Genomic DNA, 20,960 nt, shown 5'->3' on the forward strand with positions numbered 1-20,960 from the left:
TCAGCCATGGGAATTCATAGGGAGATCTTGGGCCTGCTGCTTTTTCTTAGCCCAGCCTATCTCCTACGACTATTTGGGGATAAAGTGAAGGGAGATCCCTGTGTAGGCTGCCTTGAGCTGCTAGACGAATTGTGAAATATACTGTAAGTCGAGGAAATAATAAACACCGATGGGGCAGGGAACCTGTATGATGGTAAGGAAGGTGACCCTGGAGATTGGTGTCCATTGGAGCCATGTTGTAGTCTCCAGTTCTACTGCTGTAAACAAGCAGAGCTGAAATTGAAATGGCCCCTGTGACATCTTCCCTCATTCCTCTTGCTTTCTTCTACTGTTTTCATTGGCAATGAATTACAAACTGCAAGTTTCCTGGGGGTGGAGACCTCTCTTCTTTTACCTTCTGAAGCGTCATGTACACTGGTGGCACTAAATAAACCACTAATAATAATACAAACTTGGTTAGATGGGAATTACATTTCAGCAGGTAAGCCAAAACCCAAGACAGGTTTTGAGGAGGGTTTTAAGCATCCCAGACTCACCACCTCTCTCCCCTAACAGGATCCAGCCCCTCCAAGAAGTTTACAGCATTAATCTGGGCTGTCTCACCAATTGTCTCCCTTTCCCAGCCCATCCTGAAGCTCATCCAAGCTGTCTCCAGGTCCCAGTACTGCGACAAGGTAAAAGAGAAATCAAATGTTTCTTGCTGTCATTGCGGTAGAAAAGGAGAACAACTGAAGCCAGCAAGATTCTCTGTTCTCCACAAAGCTGTTAAAATGGGAGGGACTTGGGTCATGCTTTCATGCTTGCGGTATCATGCTAGAGGCATCTCGTTCTAGGTACTTTAAGGAAAATAATGCTTTTTTTAAGCTCTTTGGGGTTAATTTCCCTGGTCTCCCATGCCACAGAGGAGTCAACCCTACAGTGTGAAGATTTCTGCTCTCTGTTAGCACATCCCAAATGCATCATGTCCTGCTACTGAATTTTCGGTGTTATGAATATTTTTCAGCACGGATTCTTCAGTTCTCTTTGTTGCTGGCCATTCCAGACCTGGTTATGCAGGTAGCATCTGGTGTACTTTCATTTGATCAGCTGGAGGTGATGGGATTAGAAGTCAAGTCTTAATTCTCCTTTGAAAAACAACACACTCTCAGATCTTAGCATCTGAAGGAAAATGTTCTAACCCAATGTCTTTCTCCAGTACTAATGTATTTGTTTTACACTGAGGAGCATGAAAAAAGATCCACCTCCACCTGCAATTTGTAGCAGTACAGTACAGTCCATTCCAGCATCTTGAATTTTTATCACCTCTTTCCCATCACTCTTATGTTTAATGGCAGCTCTTACCTCTTTGCTGCCCTCTTAATCCAGACTTCCCCAGGCAGGTCTTCCAGGTGCTCTGGACCACAACTCCCACATTCTCATTCATGCCTCTTGTAATGAAGACTGCTGAGAGGTGTGATCTTCCAGAGATGTGCTGTACAAAATCCCATGAAGCTCTGGCGCCTTTTCCATTCCTCTGTATCTCAGAGGGTGGCGGAGGATGTGGCAGCCTTAGGGTACACCTGGGTGGGCTAGTAACCTTCATTGCTGTCAGCAGGTCTCACCTTCCCCTCTAACTACAGGGCAAGTCCTGTCAACAGCAACGTCTCTGCTGCAGATGAGCTCAGCTAGCAGGCCGCGCCCATCCTGAGCATTTCGAAATGTACGGCAGTAAATAGACTTGCCTTGGTGTGTGAGCTCAGGAGTCTAAGCGAACCGTCCTTGGAGCTTGTCTGCTTTAGAAGTAGAGGCTCATTTTACTTCAGAACATGCGTCCCAAGGAGACACGCATTGGTCTGTAATCTAGTGTGCTATATAGAGGCCAGTTTGGTGTAATGGTTAAAGGTGCTGGATGGAAGCTGGGAGACCGTGAGTTCCAGTCCTATGGCTGGTTATGATTTCTCAGCCCTCGGAATGTGAATGTCCTGCCTTTCCTAGTAGCGCCACGTTTTCAAAAGCTGGCTGCTTCCTGGCTTCCCATGATTCATTAAATCCCAGAGGGAGAGTTTGGAAAGACTCTTTTTCTATGGCTTTTTCAGGTTGGGAATTGCAAGCAGGCAGGGAGGCTTAGGAGTGACAGAAAAATGTCTAACAGAAAGCACACAAGTAGATTGTCCTTGGGTTACGACCACATGTTCACTGACCATTCAAAGTTACGATGGTGCTGAATGAGGGGGACTTACGCCCGGTCCTTGGAGTTCTGGCCATCACAGCGTCCCCACGGTCACATGATCGTGATTTCTGACATTCCCTGCTGGCTTCCCACAGGCAAAGTCAATGGGGAAGCTGGCAGGAAGTTGAAAGTTGGAAGTCGTGGTCATGTGAGGTCCTTGCCTAATGACGGCAACTGGGACTGCCGGAACTGCTGTTGCTAAGCAGTGCGGTCACATGACATTGTGCTTTACGTCGCTTAGCGATGGAAATTCCAATCCCAATTGCTGTCGTAAACTGAGGACTACCTGTATCGCTTCGATTGGTACTACCTGTAACTTCCACCATTCCACCAATACTCCAAAAATGTACCAAAGAAAACTTTGGAAGGAATTCTCAAGCAACTGAGAATAAGGCAGAAAAACAGAAAGCTCTTTCCAGTGAAAGAAAGCAATGGGGAAATTGCAAGTCCTGTTTCAGCACAGCATAAATGTGAATGGATTTTTGGCTGTCTCTCAGCTGCATGGCCTGGTTTTATGATGAGCAAAACAGAACGGTGTAGCCCACCGTGAGCCCTGAAAATAGGCTAGGGAAGGAAAGGGAATGCATGCTGAAAATGGAAGAGCTTCATGGTGCAGGCATTCCATGAACAAGATGCTGCCGCTAAAAGGGCAGATGAAGACATTGAGAAAAGAACTTACGATGAAGGTCTCAAATATTCCAGGTGAGATAATTTCATTAAGGAATATCAATGTCTCTGCAGCTTTCATTGTAGCAAGCAATTGGAATGTGCTTACTACAGCAACTTCTTAGCTGTTCCTTGGTTGTATAATTTAGATTTGCTGCAGGGAACCATTAACCTTTTGGGGTCCTATGAACTTAAAATGCTGGCTTGAGAACTACCTTCTGGAGCCAAAACATGGCAGCATTTGCACATTGGTACTCCTGCTTCCAAACCCCAGATGCTGCTTGAAAGCAGGGATTTGGGCAGCTTGCCAAGCAGGATAAGGAACATTGTACAAGCTGAAATTCCCGAGGCAGTCTTGTGATGAGACAAAGCCAAACAGGGCGATTTTGGGGCATCAGTGCAGGAGGCTGAGTACAAACAAGGTAGATTTAACACAAGTCTGCTACACATTTTCTTACATAAGACCCATAGAAAAAAGCAGAGCGTTTGGGCTTTGGCACAACTCCTGCCAATTTCAATGAGGTTCTCTGCCAATGGGTTTTGTTCCTCCCCCTTAATGGGAAGAGACTTGCCATGGGAGGTGTTTGCTGCAGAAACCAAGAGATGCTTTTCACAATGCTCTTAGCCTTGTGAAATTCTGTCTTCTGTCTAACTCTTTCCATAGTCCTCTCCAACCAGATGATCCCCAGAGATGGCTTTCAGCTTCCATAATCCCCAAGCAGGCTGGCAATTGGCCAGGTTGGTTGAGGAGAGTGGGTGTTGCAGTCCTAATAAGAGGGGGGCTTATAAAACCTAAGTAGGCAATTTTTTTTTCCAGCCAGGGCTGCACTTCAATTTTGTCTGGCATTGGAGAGTGACGAGGGAAGTCTTGATGTCAGGGAGAAGGGCCAGCATTTTTGCTTGTTTTCTAAGTTTTGTTGGTGGGTTACAGCAATGGATGCCTTCAGATAGGCTTAAAGCACTCGTTTCACTCCTAACTTCAGTCTGATTTTTAGGGGGATCAGGGGATTTTAGATGATAACATGAGGAGCATGTGCCTTTGGAGAAAATGAAATATCTCCCCACCCCTCCAGCTAAACCCACTTCGGATCTTCTGGAAGGCCTTAAAAACCTGGCTCTTCTTTCTGGAGTTAGAGCCAGGATGTTAGTGGAACCTGATTTGTTTGTATGCTGTGCTCTGCAATGAATTGAGCAATGGATTAGTTTTACCTGGCATCTTTTATTCTTTTAATTCTTTTAAATATGAATGTTTTTGCTTTTATGCCTTGTTGGCTGCCCAGAGTTAATTGATCAAAAGGGGCAGCCATATGGAACAAACCAACAAATAAACCAATACAGTGTGGGCCACAAAATGATTATTGTCTTGTTGCACGTTTCAGCTGGCTCACCAGGGGCTTCTGTTTCTTGTACAGATTTTAGTCTTATGGAGCTGTGAGAAGCCACCTCCACAGAAGTGGCCACCCACAACAGTTCCCTTGACTGTCCTTCAAAGCAGCAGCAAGGTAAGAGGCCGTCCAGATTGGCTTTGATGATCATGGAGAACATTTTAGGAAGGAGAGACCTGGGCAAAGTCTGCTAAGACCCACACTCCAGCAGGAATCCTAACAGCTCTCAAAACACCCCCGTTTGGCTCTTTATCATGGAAAGCCGGTTCCTCTCCTTATCCTTCAATCTGCATTTTCCAAGCATTCGACCAGAGACCAATGTAAAGGCAAGAGCAGAACTTCCACTTCTCTTGCTCTCTAATTTTGAGGAGAAGTGTCCTGGTGGACATGTATTCAAGAGGAAAGTAGTGCAAATAGCAAAAAGGAAGCAGAAATGTAACCTGGGTTCTCATGAAAAGGGAGGGAGGGAGGGAGGGAGGGCACTCACTTACAAGATTCTGTTCCTATATCTTTACAGTAAAAGTAGTATTGGCCTACATGACCTTGGTTTTCTGGTCAGGTCTTTTCTGTTCACTTCTTTCTCCTCTCTTCTCCTGCAGGTCAGCGAACGGTTTTTGCCTTACTCTGCCGTTGGGACGGATGCCGTGCTGAGCCTTGATGAATACGCCAGCCTTTCAACCAGTGAGGTGAGAAAGATCTCCAGAACCTTTCTACTCATGCCGTAGCCATGGAGCTTGGATAAGGGAAGGAGCAAGTGACTACTTAAATGCAGAGCAAAGCCCAGAACCTGGGACTGATCAGTTGAGAAGTAGTCAGTCCACTGGAGCTATCTCAGCTGAGAGGGATTGAGGGATCCTTGAGAAATGTCATTTCCCCTTCTCCCCAATGTATATCTCTTACCCATTTGACAAAGCATAGGCTGTAAGCCTATGCATTTATATATGTGCAATATTTTACAATTAAATGTTGAAATTTAAATTGGCTGACTTAGAAACAAGGGGGGGGGATTAAGTATATACACTAAAATATGCAATTCCGATGTCTAATGAGTTACCCAACTGTGATTCCCCATTGTAAAATACTTGCTTAGATAAAGAAAAAGAAAGATAAGTAATCTTTGCATGGTCTGTTTGCAAAAGGTTCTAGCTTTAATCTGTGACATCTCCAGAACTGGCTAGGAGAGACTGTGGCTGATCCTGGAGAACTGCTCCTGGCGAGAGTAGGTCAGCCTTTCCCGACCTGATGCCTTCCATTACTACTTCCGGCATGCCCCATCAGCATGGCTAGTGGCTGGGAATTCTGGGGATTGCTGCCAGTCACAGCACCTCTGTCTGTGAGGCTTCCACCACTTCCATCTCAGCTTAAGCTCACTTTGGCATCCCTCCTCAGCAGCTGACCTAATTTATTTTCACCTCTGCTGTCGTTCTCCAAAACCTACTAAATCTAGTTTTCCAGAAGAAATGTTGGAGCTCTGGAGGGCTTGTGGATGGACCATTTTCCCATTAGTGGGAACTCATGCGTCATCCTATCGCTTGGCTCATAACTTCTCCCTCTGCTTCCAGAGATTAATTTCATGCTATTAAATTTCTTTTAATAAATTGAGCAGAGGAATGGTGCCTTGGTAGCCTGCAGTCCTACCTAATTGCTAATGTTCAGAGGTGTTAAGTGCCAAACAAAACAGACTGTAGACTATGGCATGGGTCATCAATTCTGGGCTAGGTGAACCAAAACAGTTTCCTATGTTTCACTTTCCCCCTGGCTGTAATCTCAAGCAGAAGGTCTTTTAAGACCCCCACTACCTAAAAGAAAAGACTCCTGGAGAAGAAGTTCAGTTAATACTAGGCTGGCCTTCATCTGCTGCTTGTTTGTAGGTCCACCTGGGACTGTCTTCCTAGCCTTGTATCCAAATATGAGCTCAATGCCAGGCAGGATGGTCTTGGGCTTGTGAGGTATTTGTCACTTGGGGGAATGATGGAGAAGTTTCTTTCTTTTAAGCAGGTCTCAAGTGGGTAAACCACTCAGGGTGGGGCAAAATGGCTCTGGTTTTGGTGCACCTTTTTTCCCAGAGGACAAACAAAGAAGAGGTCTAGGTGAATACATCAAGCATGCAGTTGCATATTATGTATGCCATGAGCTAATACTGCAGAGATTATGCTACTTGGAAAAAAGAAGGAATATAGTTGGATAGTAGGAGACATGACTTCCATGCAGACAACCCTAAGTACCATCTTACAGCCCTCCAGTGAGAGATTCTCTTTCCCCAAACTCTTTTCCTGCTTTCTTCCTTACCTTTTAGGTTGACTTTGCCTTTGTAGTATGGAGAAGTTTCCCTGACCGGATCGTAGGCTTCCCAATGCGCAGCCATTTTGGGGATATCAGGAAGAACCAGTGGAGCTACACCTCAAAATGGACCAATGAGTTCTCTATGGTTCTCACTGCAGCGGCGTTCTATCACAGGTACCCTTCCTGATTGCAGCGTATCCTTGAGTTGGAAAGAGCCATTGAGCCATTGAGTATCCTTGAGTTGGAAAGAGCCATTGAGCCATTGGGTATCCTTGAGTTGGAAAGAGTGATTGAGCCATTGAGCATCCTTGAGTTGGAAAGAGCCATTGAGCCATTGGGTATCCTTGAGTTGGAAAGAGCCATTGAGCCACTGGGTATCCTTGAGCTGGAAAGAGCCATTGAGCCACTGGGTATCCTTGAGCTGGAAAGAGCCATTGAGCCACTGGGTATCCTTGAGCTGGAAAGAGCCATTGAGCCATTGGGTATCCTTGAGTTGGAAAGAGCCACTGAGCCATTGAGTATCCTTGAGCTGGAAAGAGCCATTGAGCCACTGGGTATCCTTGAGTTGGAAAGAGTGATTGAGCCATTGAGCATCCTTGAGTTGGGAACAGCCATTGAGGCCAGCTCCTGCTCATCCCAGTAGGTATCCCAGTGGATGTGAATCTGAGATACGGCTGTCAACTTCTGCTTGAAATATTCCTAGGAAGGGAAGCTCAGTACCCCCTCGGTCATTGGTTCATGCTGCTCTTGCTTGCAAGAAGCTATTTCTAATCTTCAACTGGAACGTGCTTTCATGCATTTTAAGCCCATTCTTCTGCCTCTTGCACTCTGGAACAAATGTGTGAAAACACCAACATCTTTCAGATATATTTGAAGAATAAACAGGGCAGCTTGATGTCATGATCCAGTGGTAACCATAAAATTGGATCACTGGAGTAGGTTCTGTGTGGACTGGTCTAGAAATTATGACTGGGGGCTTTTCCTCACACCCACCTAACCATAGACTACGACTGAACACTTTTTGGTTGGTTGGTTGATTGATTATGTGCCATCAAGTCATTTTCGACTCCTAGCAACCACATAGATAGATTTTCTCCATGATGATCTATCCCTAACCTGTTCTTACACTCTTTACACTCTTTAGTTGTAGTTGTCTTTAAGTATACCATTGCATTAGCATTAAGTTTTATTGATTGATTGATGGATTGATTGATTGTTCAAATTTATATCACTGCGCATCGCCCACAAAAAGGGGGACTCTGGGCGGTTCACAATAAAATCAGAATTAAAACCATAAAAAAAAATTACAATATCAACAACCGATATAAATAAAGAATAAAATTGATACAATAGCGTATTGTACATATACATTAGCATTGGCATTTTAAAAACTGAGCTCTCTGTGGATTATGAGCATGTGTGTACAGTAAATCTATTTTAATTTATTTAAATTACATCTATAATTTAACCAATTCTCCAATGCTTGGTTAGGCAGTCGTCAAAGAGAAATCCTTTTTTTTTTTTTTGTGGTTGCACCTTAGTTTGTGAAAACAGTTGGGAGAAGTAGGGATTATATAGCCACCCAGAGACGCTTGCTTTGTGAGATAGGCAGCTATATAAATTAATGTAAATCTAAATTTGACAAGTAAATAAATAAATAAATAAAACCAGACAAATTAAATAAATTCTTGATCTCTCCCTTTGGTAGATTTCAGGGAATATTGTGCAGGAGTGTTTTAGGATGAGGACTTTATATAATAGATGTTTAGTTTATGCACTAAAATTATGCTTGAAAAGATGGGATTCCAGTGTGGTAGAATCACAGCCCATTGATCAATGTTCTGACTCGGATGCCGGGAACTCTAAATCTTTGGGTATGCTTGACAACTGGTGACTTCTGGATCAATCTTTTCTAACCAGCCATGTTTCTTAATACTTTATGGGAATTCTGGGAACTGTAACCCAGAATTGTGGGTTGCAGTTCCCACAATCCCCATAATCATGTAGAGAGAGGAGGTTTTGGATGGGAGTCCTATACATTTATGTGGGGATCTTCTTTCTGCCCCATTCTCCCCACCCTTATGTTTTCCTTCCACAGGTACTATCACAGCCTCTTCACCAACTATTTGCCTGCTAAACTAAAGAGCTTTGTTGATCAAATTGCCAACTGTGAGGATATATTGATGAACTTCTTGGTTTCGGCTGTCACCAAACTGCCCCCCATCAAAGTGAGCCAGAAGAAACAGCTCAGGGAGAACCCATCTCAGCAGGTATGCAGGGCACGGACAGGAGGAGGGGGACAGAGGAGCAAAGGAAAGGAGTTATTCCTGCCTTGAAGACTTTTCTTCCAACACTTCTTGATGCCCTTTAAATATTACTCAGGCCAGCCTTCTCTCATTTGGTGCCCTCCAGAGACGTGGAGATTTCACTCCTGTAATGGCAGTATTGGCTAGTGTTGGTGGGAATTGACATCCCAAATAATTTAAGGACAGCAGATTGAAGAAGCAGCTTATTTACACCAGTCCAGCATTCTGTTTCCACACAGCCTGAGTACATTCTTCTTGGTAACCCCAAGCTGGAGATGATAAAATAGTGTCTTTCTGCTCAGTGTTTCATTGGAACTGATTCAGGCTGTGATTACACAACTTGCTGATCCCTAAATCCATTTTTTCCCTTTGCATAAGCACATTAAGCTGCACACTGACCACACTTGTGCTAGTCTTTGGAATCCATACTTAGCAAAGAGATCCATGTGACTCTTGTGAACCTGGGTTTCGGCGCAAAGAAAGCCATGAGCACTCTTTGAAAAATAACCTGATCGGAGTATATACCTGCAGCTCTTATTGCCCCTGGACAATAGACAGAAACGTGAAAACCTCCATATTTAGAGGGAGTTCACCTCTCAATGCTGGTTGCTGAGGAGCCACAGCAGAAGACGGCTGTTGTCTTTGTCATACTTATCCGGCACTGGGAATCAAAAAAAAAAACCAGGTCTGGTATAAGGAAGCACTCATTGTGGAAAGTGAATGAAGGAAATTGAGTTTGGTGTCAGTTCAGGATTTCACTCTCTAACAGTGTGCCTGAATGTTTCAGCTTTTAAGGCATTTTATTGTACTTTCTAGATCAGGGTTTCTCAACCAGGGTTCTGCAAGAGGTCACTAGGGGTTCCTTGGGAGATCATGATTTATTTAAAAAATTATTTCAAATCTGGGCAACTTCACATTAAAGAGGCAAGTTTCATTCCTTATTTTCAATTTAAGAACACTCTTAATGCATCTATACAGGCCTACCCATGAAACGAATATAATCATTTTGTAACTTCTGGCCTATCTTTGAGCCTGAATGTGCAGGGGTTCCCCGAGGCCTGAAAATTATTTCAAGGGTTCCTCCAGGGTCAAAAGGTTGAGAAAGGTTGTTCTAGATGTTGTACTTGGTACAAAATGTCTATGCTTTCTTTTCAATGTCATGAGTTCACATGTATGTCTATATGTTTTGGTATTTTTTATTATGAGGTCGACTGTTTAATTTGCTGGTCAGTGACTGTAATCTGTCTGCCTAAAAAAAAACAAAATTAATGCTCGGTCTCTTTCCTTGTCTTCCCTTGTTTCCCGAAGCTACTAAAAAGTGTGCCCCCATCCAACAGCAGCCTACATTTTGCTCAACGCCAGGAATGTGTCAATCACTTTGCTGCCTGGTTTGGCTATATGCCTCTGGTGCATTCTCAGTTCCGCTTGGACCCGGTGCTCTTCAAAGACCAGGTCTCTGTGCTACGGAAAAAGTACCGGCAACTGGAGAGGGACTAGAGACTAGCTTCGGGGAGAAGCACACTGCCACTCTTTGAGAACCTGCTTGGAGAAAAAGACACCAGCCACGCTGGACTGCAGCCACACAGATTCACTGCCGACTCCAGGCCATTAGTGCTATCGCAGGACATTGGGTCGCGTGCACTGCATTGGTGCCCTTTGAACTTTGGATACTGAAAGATGAATTTTCAGTCTTTATTGGGTTTTACCAGTATAAATAAAGGTTTCCAGAAAACAACTCTTTCTTGGTTGCCTTCAAAGAGCCTCTTTTCAGATAGAGAGAGAAATGCTGGCTTTGGTTTCTGACCTGGATGCGGGGGCATGGATTAAAGATATATAAGGCCTGATCTAAAGTTTGGTCCTCCTGGCCATTAGCTAGAATTGCAGGGGGTGAAATCAGACAAAAGATGTCTGTTCACATTCCTGGCTATTTCCCTGCTTCTCAGCAGTTGCAGGGCCTTTTTTTAAAAAGAAAGAATAAAACACGGCATCTTTTTGGAAAAGGAAATGATCTGCACATGCTGACATCACGGTGTTCTCACACTGACTTTTTCTCCAATAGTTGAATTATGCAGGAAGGAAAGTCCTTCTTAGAGGATCGTGCAGCTTTATTCCAAGGCATGCTTCTCATAACCTTTTAAAACAGTGTTTCTCAATCTCAGAGCCTTTAAGATGTGTGGACTTCAATGCCCAGAATTCCCCATGCTGGCTGGGGAATTCTGGGCGTTGAAGTCCAGGCATCTTAAGGGCTCTGAGATTGAGAAACACTGTTCTAAAACAGGAACCATTCCAAAAGGCAATGAAATTCTCTCTGCTCCTCTGTAATTAGAGTATTTTTTTTAAATGTTGCTCCATCACCAGAAGGCAAATACACTGTATATCATAAAGTAATTGGGGGGAGGGGGAGAGAGACAGAATTTTTATTAATGTTAATAATGTCCTCTTCTCACAAGCTTACTAGGGGTATAATTCTAATTTTATCCTGATCAGTTGCATGAGTTATTTGCTGCAGCTGCTTGTGATAATACAGGCAGGAAGTGGACATAAAAAGGAAACAAAGATTAATATGGGGAGGGGATATTTTCAGGACAAGGTTTCTTGTGGGGGTGGGTGATAGTTTGGGAAATGCTGTTCTGAGAAAGGAATAGGTAAGAGCATTTAAGCCACTTGCTGATTTCTACTTGCTAGTGTTCTCTTAAAAGCTCAGAAGAGCGAAGTGTTTTCTGACAATGAACAAGGCAGGCTGTTTCATAAAACGAACCATCCTTTCCTCCAGTTTGTAAGCTCTTCTGGCGTGTGGGGCAGAAACTAATGTTAATTCCATGAGAGGTTTGGAGGATCGGGATCCGTTTGAATTAGCAAAAGGGAACGTACCAATTGCAGCATGTTCCAGCCAAGGTGTCGAAATGCGTTCTACTAGCCCGGCCCTCTGTCTTTGGCAGCTGAACTGATCAAACGTCTGGCTCAGCTATGGTGCAAGAAAAAAAGAATAGCTGTGAATGCAGTTTTGCAGCCGGAACGCTGGAGGTTGAAGGGGACACTTTTTCATTGGAGGAACTCATAACTTGCTCCAACTCCTTGGTGGACCCCCCTTCCTCTTCTACAGCTTGAAGTGCCATAGCACCACCCTACTCTTACAATGCTTTTCCCAACAGAGCAAAGGGCTCGCTTTGCCATTCTCCTTTAAAATGATGCCGTTTGAAAAATACCGATTAATTAAACCATATGAAAAAAGCAAGTTGCGGGCTGTCAGTTTTTGCATTCCCATGTTGGTCGGCTGAAACTCTCTCCGGGACCCTCCGGTTGGTTGTCTGCCTGACGAGGAGAATTATGCCGTGTTTTGAAAATGATTCTGAAGGTCTGAGGAATGAAAACTGGCTGCATGGAAGTGCTGGGAGTTACTGATTTGGTCCAGGTTTTTTCAACATGGAGAGAAAAATGAGATGGGAAAGGAAATAAAATAATACATACATCGCTATTGATGTCTGCTGAAAGATTAGTGAGGCTAATGTTCATTTGCTTTCAGGAGGGACTTTGGGGAGGTTAATATTCTCTTGGGAAAAATATATGGGAATGAGGCTAAATGGAGTCATCTTGACTCCCTTTCTGGATGAGATTGACAAAGTTGTTCTGAAGTGTTTCCCACCTCTGAATGGCTGATTAATAGAAGTCAATAATGTCACAATTAGATGTCAAGCCAGGGAAGACCTAGGAACTGATAGAGAACATCAATCTATATTTAAAGTAATTGCACTCAAACAAACCACCCTTCCCATCTGGAAAGTACCATGTTGGGTGGTGAGGGTCCACATCTAGTAGGTTTCATAGTATATCTAGCACCAGCTTTCTCCAACATGGTGTCTTCCAGAAGGGTTGGACCGCAGTTCTTGACTTCTGAGGAGCTTCCAGAAAACCTACAAATGGAACTTAAAGAAAATCATTCTGTTTCATTGCTGGTCTCTGGCAAACCAATGTTTAGCTTCAGAAAGCTGGGTATAACTATTGAGGCTGGCAGCCAGCAATCTACAAATCACACAAAACTGAAAGAATCCCCCTTCTTATGCTAGACCAGTGTTTCTCAACCTTGGGAACTTTAAGATGTGTGGACTTCAACTGACCAGATGTCATGCGCTGCCTCCCTCTGAATAACGTTCAGACGCTGGTTTGCAAATCAGGTTCTGGTTTATTTCAGGGCAGGTACAACGTTGGTAGAAAAAAGCTGAGAGTGACAGGAGCGCGCCGGTGCGGGGTTTAAATACCCCGCGCCGGTCAGCGCCCCCTCGCTCACGGTCACGTCACCCCCCTTTGTCCCATGCGTTGCCCTGCCGTTGGTTGAGGGTTTCCAGGATCGCCCATCCTCAGGTTTCCATTCTTCTGCTGATTGCTTTCAGCTGGGCGATCCCCGTTGTATTGCCGCTGATGGCTTGGGTGGCTCCGTGATTCGTTTAGCTATTGTTTGTTAGCCGTTAGTCGTTGTGGGTTGATGGCTACTTAACTTGTGCCCCTTCACTTATTTCCTTGTCATTGTCATGTGTGCCATTGCGCTGATGACTTTAGCTCAACGGCACTCATGACATACTGCCCCCTTTTCGAATAGTGTTCTCCCCCGGTTTTCTTGGTTTTCCCCGTGGAGCTGTCAAAACGCCACATTTTTTTTTTATTTTTTTTTTTTTCAAAGTTCCCGCCGGAGTAGTTGTCGCCCCTCCCTTTGCTCCTCCCTCTACCACGTGCCTTCCCAGGGTGTGTCCATGGTGCGCATGCTCGGGTTCTGACCTGGCGTGCGCATGCTCCAACCACACCCTGTTTGTTTGGCTCAGTTCGGCGAGGCGAGAGGCGTGGCTGGTCGGGTGCTGCTCAGCTCCAGGTAGGGCCCTTCTTTTCTTATTTAGAGTGCGTCGCCTTTGTTGTGTCTCCTGGGCGTTGCCCCCAGGTTGCCCTGTTGACTTGCTTGCCACTCCCCCGCGGCCGGGGGGCGGGGGGAGGGTGCTGGCGATCGTTTGTCACCACCCCGTGGGCCCGGGGCGGGGGGAGTGAGTCCCGGGGGGGGGAAGGTCCACCCAAGTCGCGGGCTTGGGGGGGGCCCTTTCCCTTGGGGCACGGGAGGCGGGGGGGGGCCTGCGGGGGGGGGGTTGGTTTTGCTGACCTTGATTGCGGTTTGTCGGGGTATGCCCGGTGAAATGCTCTGGTCAGGTCAGGCGCGTTAACGTTGTGCGCCGCCACCCATTCCGGGTGGGGGAAGTGTTTCCACCTGACCAGATAGTGTAGAGTTCCTCGTTGCTTGCGGGAGTCGAGGATGTCCCTGATCTCGAAGTGGTGTTGCCCGTCGATCATTAGCGGTGCGGGCTGTGGCGTGCTTGGGTGCCATCGGGAGGTGGTTGCCGGTTTTAGGAGGCTGGTATGGAACACCGGGTGGAGTCTCCGGAGGTTGTGTGGCAGGTCCAGGCGTATTGCTACCGGGTTCACTATTTGCGTGACTCGGAACGGCCCGATGTACTTAGGCCCCAGTTTTTTCGAGGGTTGGGTTGACTTTAGGAACTTGGTGGAGAGATAGGCCATATCCCCCGCCTGGAACGTCGGTTGTTGGCGCCGGTGCTTGTCGGCCTGCTCTTTGTAAGCAGCCTGTGCCTCCTTCAGCGCCGCCGTGATTACTGGCCATGCTTCCGCGATCTTCCGTCCCCAGTCGCTGGCGTCCACCTGGGGTTCCGGGGGTTGAGGTAGCTCCGGTATGGGGACGAAGTCGCGCCCCGAGACTACTTCGAACGGGGTTTTCCCCGTGCTCGTGTGGACGGCGTTGTTGTATGCGACTTCGGCGAACGGGTGCAGTTCAGCCCAGTCGTCTTGGTGGTAGTTCGTATATGATCGTATAAATTGCTCTAAGGTGGCATTAAGAACCTCAGTGGCTCCGTCCGTCTGCGGATGCCAAGCCGTAGATAGGGCCTGTTGGGTCCCCGTCAGCTTCAGGAAGGCCCGCCAGAATTTGGAGGTGAACTGTGTGCCCCTGTCGGTCACCACACGTGCGGGACATCCGTGTAGCCTGTACACGTGGATGAGGAAGAGTTTGGCTAGTTGTTGTGAGGATGGGACCGACGTGCAGGGGATGAAGTGGGCCTGCTTTGAGAAGTAGTCCTTCACCACCCAAATGGCCGTTTTCTTCTGGCTGGGTGGGAGGTCCACTATAAAATCCATAGAGATTTCCTCCCATGGGCGGGAGGGTTCTGCCACCCGTTGCAATAGCCCCGCGGGTTTGCCTGGTGCCCGTTTGGCCCTAGCGCACGTTGGGCAGGACGCCACGTAGGTTTTTACGTCTCGCCTGAGCGCGGGCCACCAGAATTGGCGCCGTGTTAGGTGTAGGGTCTTGAGGAACCCAAAGTGTCCCGCTTGCTTGGCGTCGTGTGACCTATGCAAGATCGCCTGGCGTTGCGAGTCCGGGACGTAGATTCTGCCTTCCCCCCATGCCAGGTCTTGCGCCATCGTTACCTTGTCGGGGTTTGCCAGGAACCAGGGGTCGGTTTTGAGGGCGGCGGCGAGGTCCGTGCGCATTCCCCCTGGTAGTTGCGGTTGGCTTCTTTCCGTCGCCGGTTGTCCCGCCGTCGGCTGCGCCGTAGCGTCGAGCTGCCTCCGTGCGCCGCTTCGGGTGGTCACGGCCATCCCCAGTTGCGAGGCGGATAGGACCGTCCCAATGGTGTCTGGGGCGGGCTCTTCGTCTTGGGGCAGCCGGGAGAGGGCGTCGGCCAGGAAGTTCTTCTTGCCCGGCATGAACTTCAGCTGGAAATCAAAGCGGCTGAAGAATTGGGCCCATCGGACCTGTTTTGGGCTAAGGCGTCTAGGCGTTCGTAGGGCCTCGAGGTTCCGGTGGTCCGTCCAGACCTCGAATGGTTGGGTGGCTCCCTCGAGTAGGTGACGCCATGTCTCTAGTGCCGATTTCACCGCGAAGGCTTCTTTCTCCCAGACGTGCCATCGCCTCTCTGTCTCGGAGAACTTCCTTGACAGGTAGGCGCATGGTTTCAGGAGCCCCGTGGAATCTTTTTGTAGCAGGATGGCTCCCAGGGAGAAGTCTGAGGCGTCGGCTTGGACCACGAACGGCCGTTCTGGGTCCGGGTGCGCGAGGATTGGCTCCGTCGTGAACAGCGCTTTCAGCTTGTCGAATGCGGTCTGGCACGCGGGAGTCCAATTCAGCACTGTGCCTGGGTTCTTGGCGCGTCGGGTGTCCCCCACCCCTTTGGTTTTGAGGAGGTCCGTTAAGGGGAGGGCTATCTCAGCGAACCCCCGGGCGAAGGACCTGTAGAAATTCGCGAATCCCAGGAAGCTCTGTAGTTGCCGTCTGTTGCGGGGCCGCTCCCAGTTTAGCACCGCTTCGACTTTTGCGGGGTCCATTTCGATGCCGTCCCCGGAGATTCGATACCCCAAATAGTCTAGGCGCTCTTTGTGAAACTCGCACTTTGTAGGCTTTGCATAGAGCTGCGCCCTTCTGAGCTTGTCGAGGACTTGCCTGACTAAGGTTACGTGTTCCTCGTGTGTTTTTGTGTAAATGAGGACGTCGTCGATGTAGACCAGGACCCCTTTAAACAGATGTTCATGCAGTACCTCATTGATGAGCTGCATGAACACCCCAGGGGCCCCCGCGAGTCCGAAGGGCAGTACCTTGTACTGGAAAGCGCCTAGGGGGCAGTTAAACGCCGTCTTCCATTCGTCCCCCTCCCTGATTCGGATGCGATAGTACGCCTCGCGAAGGTCCAATTTGGAAAAGACTTTGCCCGTGGACAGGTGGGCGAGCATGTCCTTCACCAGGGGTAAGGGGTATTTGTTGGACAGGGAAGCCGCGTTTAGGCCCCGGTAGTCGGTGCAGAGCCGTAGGGTCCCGTCTTTCTTCTCCCGGAATAAGACGGGGGCTCCGACCGGTGAGCATGCTGGCTCTATGAATCCCCTGTCTAGGTTTTTATCGATGAACTCCCGGAGGGTTGCCATCTCCTTCGGGGTCATCGAATAGATCTTTGGTCTAGGTAGGGGGACGTCGGGCAGTAGGTCGATCCGGCAATCCGTCTTGCGGTGGGGGGGTAGTTGGTCTGCCTCTGCCTCTCCGAAGACCTCGGAGAAGTCGGCGTATTGTTCTGGTAGGTCTGCTGTGGTAGCGGCGTTGTCTTGTGTGGTCGCCTCCGCTCGTCCTACCGTGGGGTTGCTTTTGCCAGCTGGTACTGGTGCTCGATACTCGCCGTCGCCGAATGTGAAGGTGCGGGTCGCCCAGTTGATCCGCGGGTTGTTTTTCGCGAGCCATGGCATCCCCAGGACTGCAATGGGCCGTCCGATGGGCGTGACTACGAACGATGTGCGCTCGGTGTGAGTGCCCATTTGCAGGGTGACCGGCTCGGTTTGTAGCGTGGCTGGTTTCCCTCCCGCTGTAGAGCCGTCCAGCTGGTGGAATGCCAGCGGCGTGGGGAGGGGGAAGCAGCGGAGGTCGAGTTTGGCGACTAGGTCGGGGTGGATGAGGTTTTTTGAGCACCCCGAGTCCACTAGTGCCGCGGCCGTGGTGGCTCCGTTGCCGGCCGAGAGTTGAATTGCTGCCAATATTACGGAGCTTTTGTCGTTTCGTTGAGGTGGTCCGCGTTGCTGTCCCACCGCCTGCCTCGCCACGCGTCTCAGGGCAAGCGGGGAGCATTTCCCGCCGGCTGGTCGGGGTCGGTATTGTCCTCTTCTCCCCAGTAAGCGTCCCAGCCCTCTTCCGGTGTCGCTGTGGCCACGGTCATTCGGCGGTGAGGGGGCGGCCCCGGGTTGGGTGGTTTGGGGCTAATTTTCGGGGCGGGCTTGGGCGCGCTGGTCGGCGGTCGGTTGGCGAAGCAATCCGCCGTCTTGTGCCCTAATTTGCCACACCTCCCGCAGGGCTCCCGGTTGAACTTCTTTTTTGGGTATATGGGGCCGGCCATCCCCCCGTGTGGTGCGGGTACCTTTTTCCCGACGTAGTTTGTGTCTTCCGTGGTTGTCATAAGGAAGGTGCGGTGCGCGTGTTCGGCTTTCCCCGCGAGGTGGATCCACCCGTGTAACGTTTCTGGGTCGTCGCGGTAGAGGGCCCATTGGAGAACGTCGCGGTTGAGCCCCCTTTTGAAGATTTCCAGCAGGGTGGTCTCAGACCAGTCGCAGACCTTTCCCGCAAGGGCTTTGAACTCCAGGGCGTAGTCAGGGACCGTGCGTGTGCCCTGTTTAAGTCTCTGGAGTGCGCTTTTCGCCCGTACTTTAGCTAGGGGGTCTTCGAAGTAGTTTTTCATCTCTTTGATGAAAGCAGGGAAGGTGGCGAGGGCGGGGGAGCTGGACTCGTACAGTTGGACGTACCAGTCCGCCGCCCTGTCTTGGAGTTTGATCGCCACGGCGGCGATCTTGTCGGCCTCGGAGTCATAGGAGTGTCCGTGCCTCCCCATGAACTCCCTAGCGTTGGTAACGAAAAACGAGAGTTTTGAGGGGGTCCCATCGAAGAAGATGGGGAAGTCCTTTGGGGCCCGGGCGTTTTGCGCGGCCCCGCCTCTCGCTTCCCGGGGTGTGGTGTCGGCCGCCTGTGCCGTCTGCTGGCTCTCCGCTGGCCCGTGTGGGTTCGGTGCTTCGCTCGGGGTGTGGGCTTGTGCGGGGACGTCGTTGGGTGGCGCGGGGGGCATAAGCGCCTGGAGCATGGTCCGGAGTTCCGTCAGCTGAGCCCGCATGGCCGCGAGTTCAGCTCGTGCCTCCTCGTCCACAGCCCGCGCCGCCGCTGGGGCCGGTTCCGTTGGCGCGTCCTCGGGGGTGGGTTGCCGGTGGGGTTCATCGTCCCTCCGCCGCGGGTCCGCTTCCTCCTCCGTCTGATGGGTGTCTCCGTCGTCCTCCTCCGTGTTGAGCACCGTGGGGCTGTCGCTCCACGCCCGTTGCTGGGGTGCGATGTGGGGCGCGGGGTCCTCCGCTGGTTTCGGAAGTCGTGCTGCTCCCTCCCGCGGTCGGGTTGCCTCCGTCGCCATCTCCCCTTGGGGTTGGAGCTGAGGCTCGGGTCGGGTGGGGTGGGCGTCCATGGCTCCGGGAGTCCGCGGTGCCTCTGGCCTCGGTCGGTCCTCCTCTGTCTCTTGCCGCGCGGCTCGCCCTCCTTGCCCGCGCCGTTCCGGCCTCATCTTGCTGGTCTTCTCGCCGTCTACTCCTCCCGCGGCTCGTTGTCGTCCGGTGGGGCTCGGCGAGGCTGAGTTTATGACTCTCAGCTTTATGTCATGCGCTGCCTCCCTCTGAATAACGTTCAGACGCTGGTTTGCAAATCAGGTTCTGGTTTATTTCAGGGCAGGTACAACGTTGGTAGAAAAAAGCTGAGAGTGACAGGAGCGCGCCGGTGCGGGGTTTAAATACCCCGCGCCGGTCAGCGCCCCCTCGCTCACGGTCACGTCACCCCCCTTTGTCCCATGCGTTGCCCTGCCGTTGGTTGAGGGTTTCCAGGATCGCCCATCCTCAGGTTTCCATTCTTCTGCTGATTGCTTTCAGCTGGGCGATCCCCGTTGTATTGCCGCTGATGGCTTGGGTGGCTCCGTGATTCGTTTAGCTATTGTTTGTTAGCCGTTAGTCGTTGTGGGTTGATGGCTACTTAACTTGTGCCCCTTCACTTATTTCCTTGTCATTGTCATGTGTGCCATTGCGCTGATGACTTTAGCTCAACGGCACTCATGACACCAGAATTCCCCAGCCAGCCATGTTGACTGGAGAATTCTGGGAGTTGAAGTCCACACATCTTAAAGTTCCAAGGTTGAGAAACACTGTGCTAGACAAATACCAGTGGCTGGTGACCAAGTACTATGATTCAGCTGGGACAGCAATATTTCTTTCCATCTATTGCCAAAGCAGCGACAAGAGCATTGCCTTAACTAAATACCTCTCCTCGTGAAAAGACCACTCCTGGCCATGGCACAAATTCTCTCTCTCTGGGATCGAGGGAACTGCTTTTCCATAAACCCCCCTCTTTCCAAACACACTATTAGGGAAGTGTTGGCAAAAGTAACCAAAGGAACAGCTTGTTATTTGTGAGCACCCCACTGCAGGCCTTAGGATAAAAACCTATCAATCGACTGATCCTTCCTGCAAGGCAACCGACTGCCTACTATCCACAAAGCAGCCATTTCCCCCCCTTTTTAAAATGTATTTCTAAAATTATTTAACTTTAGAAAAATGCAAAATACACAAAGCAGCCAATTAAGTTCCCTGCTTAGTGTGTGTTTTTCAAAGGGGTGCTGAGTGGATCTGCTTTTGGGGACCATTTGGTGCATTTGCCATTTCTGAAGCGTGTTACAAAATGGCAGCCATTTGCCATAAATCTATAAATTGAACGAATGAACGAACGATAAAACCACCTAGTGAGATTCCGCCTAGCCACCTTCGTTTTGTTTTGTTCTTCCTTTGACAGGTGGGAACATTTCCAAGTGAAGCTCTGTGCAGCATCCACCCAAATGTTTATAATCTCAAAATGCTTATGGGATCTATATGGGTCCCATAGCACTCTTGGAAATAAAAATGTTGGAGGCTGATGCTTAGCTTTGTGGCATGTCAGCTTCCCTTTTGTTATTATATTTAATCAGAATACTATTTGGTGGGGCGGGGGGACGCGCAACATAGAATCTAGTGAGGCAGGAAATAAGACAGATGCCAAAAATGATTTTTGCAGGCACATTTCTGCCTATAAACATCACATTGCCAACTTCATAATTTCCGATGGCGAAATATAAGCTAGCATCTATTAACCCTGAATTGAACTGATCTCTTCTAGGACCTTACAGGCCCAGACAGATGGAAAAATACCAGTTTAAATTGCACACAATAATTTGAGCAAGCTGTATACCAATCTAGGTTTTCCCCCTTTTTAAAAATAATGATTTAATTTATACAAGATATTGCTACACAGATTTCCAGGCATCCTTTTTAAAAGGACTGCAGCACATAAGGCTTTTATTGCAACAGTATTATTTCCCAGTATCATGCAATTTGACCTGCAATTTCAATGCTCTTCTCTAAGATCAGCATCTAATTGGATAGTCAATATCATCATCTCTGGGTTGTCAGCTTTTTGAAGCCCTTCACTATTTTTGTGGGTCTCTCAAAATTGCACCACTTTACCACTTCTGCTTACTCATA

At 48.8% G+C, this 20,960-nt stretch overlaps 1 protein-coding gene across 1 annotated transcript in view; it reads left to right on the top strand.

Annotated features, from left to right (window-relative positions):
* Positions 1 to 10,585, top strand: part of EXTL1 (exostosin like glycosyltransferase 1) — a 51,344-nt gene extending 40,759 nt beyond the window's left edge. The window contains exons 6-11 of the mRNA XM_063312122.1: positions 556 to 674; positions 4,288 to 4,377; positions 4,860 to 4,946; positions 6,557 to 6,717; positions 8,642 to 8,813; positions 10,158 to 10,585. Of these exons, the coding sequence (XP_063168192.1) occupies positions 556 to 674; positions 4,288 to 4,377; positions 4,860 to 4,946; positions 6,557 to 6,717; positions 8,642 to 8,813; positions 10,158 to 10,346 (818 nt within the window). The 3' untranslated portion in view covers positions 10,347 to 10,585. The remainder of the gene's footprint in view (positions 1 to 555; positions 675 to 4,287; positions 4,378 to 4,859; positions 4,947 to 6,556; positions 6,718 to 8,641; positions 8,814 to 10,157) is intronic.
* Positions 10,586 to 20,960: the final 10,375 nt, after the last annotated feature.

The sequence above is a fragment of the Candoia aspera genome, chromosome 10 (genome assembly GCF_035149785.1).
Source record: "Candoia aspera isolate rCanAsp1 chromosome 10, rCanAsp1.hap2, whole genome shotgun sequence".
NCBI classification, from domain to species: Eukaryota; Metazoa; Chordata; class Lepidosauria; order Squamata; family Boidae; genus Candoia; species Candoia aspera.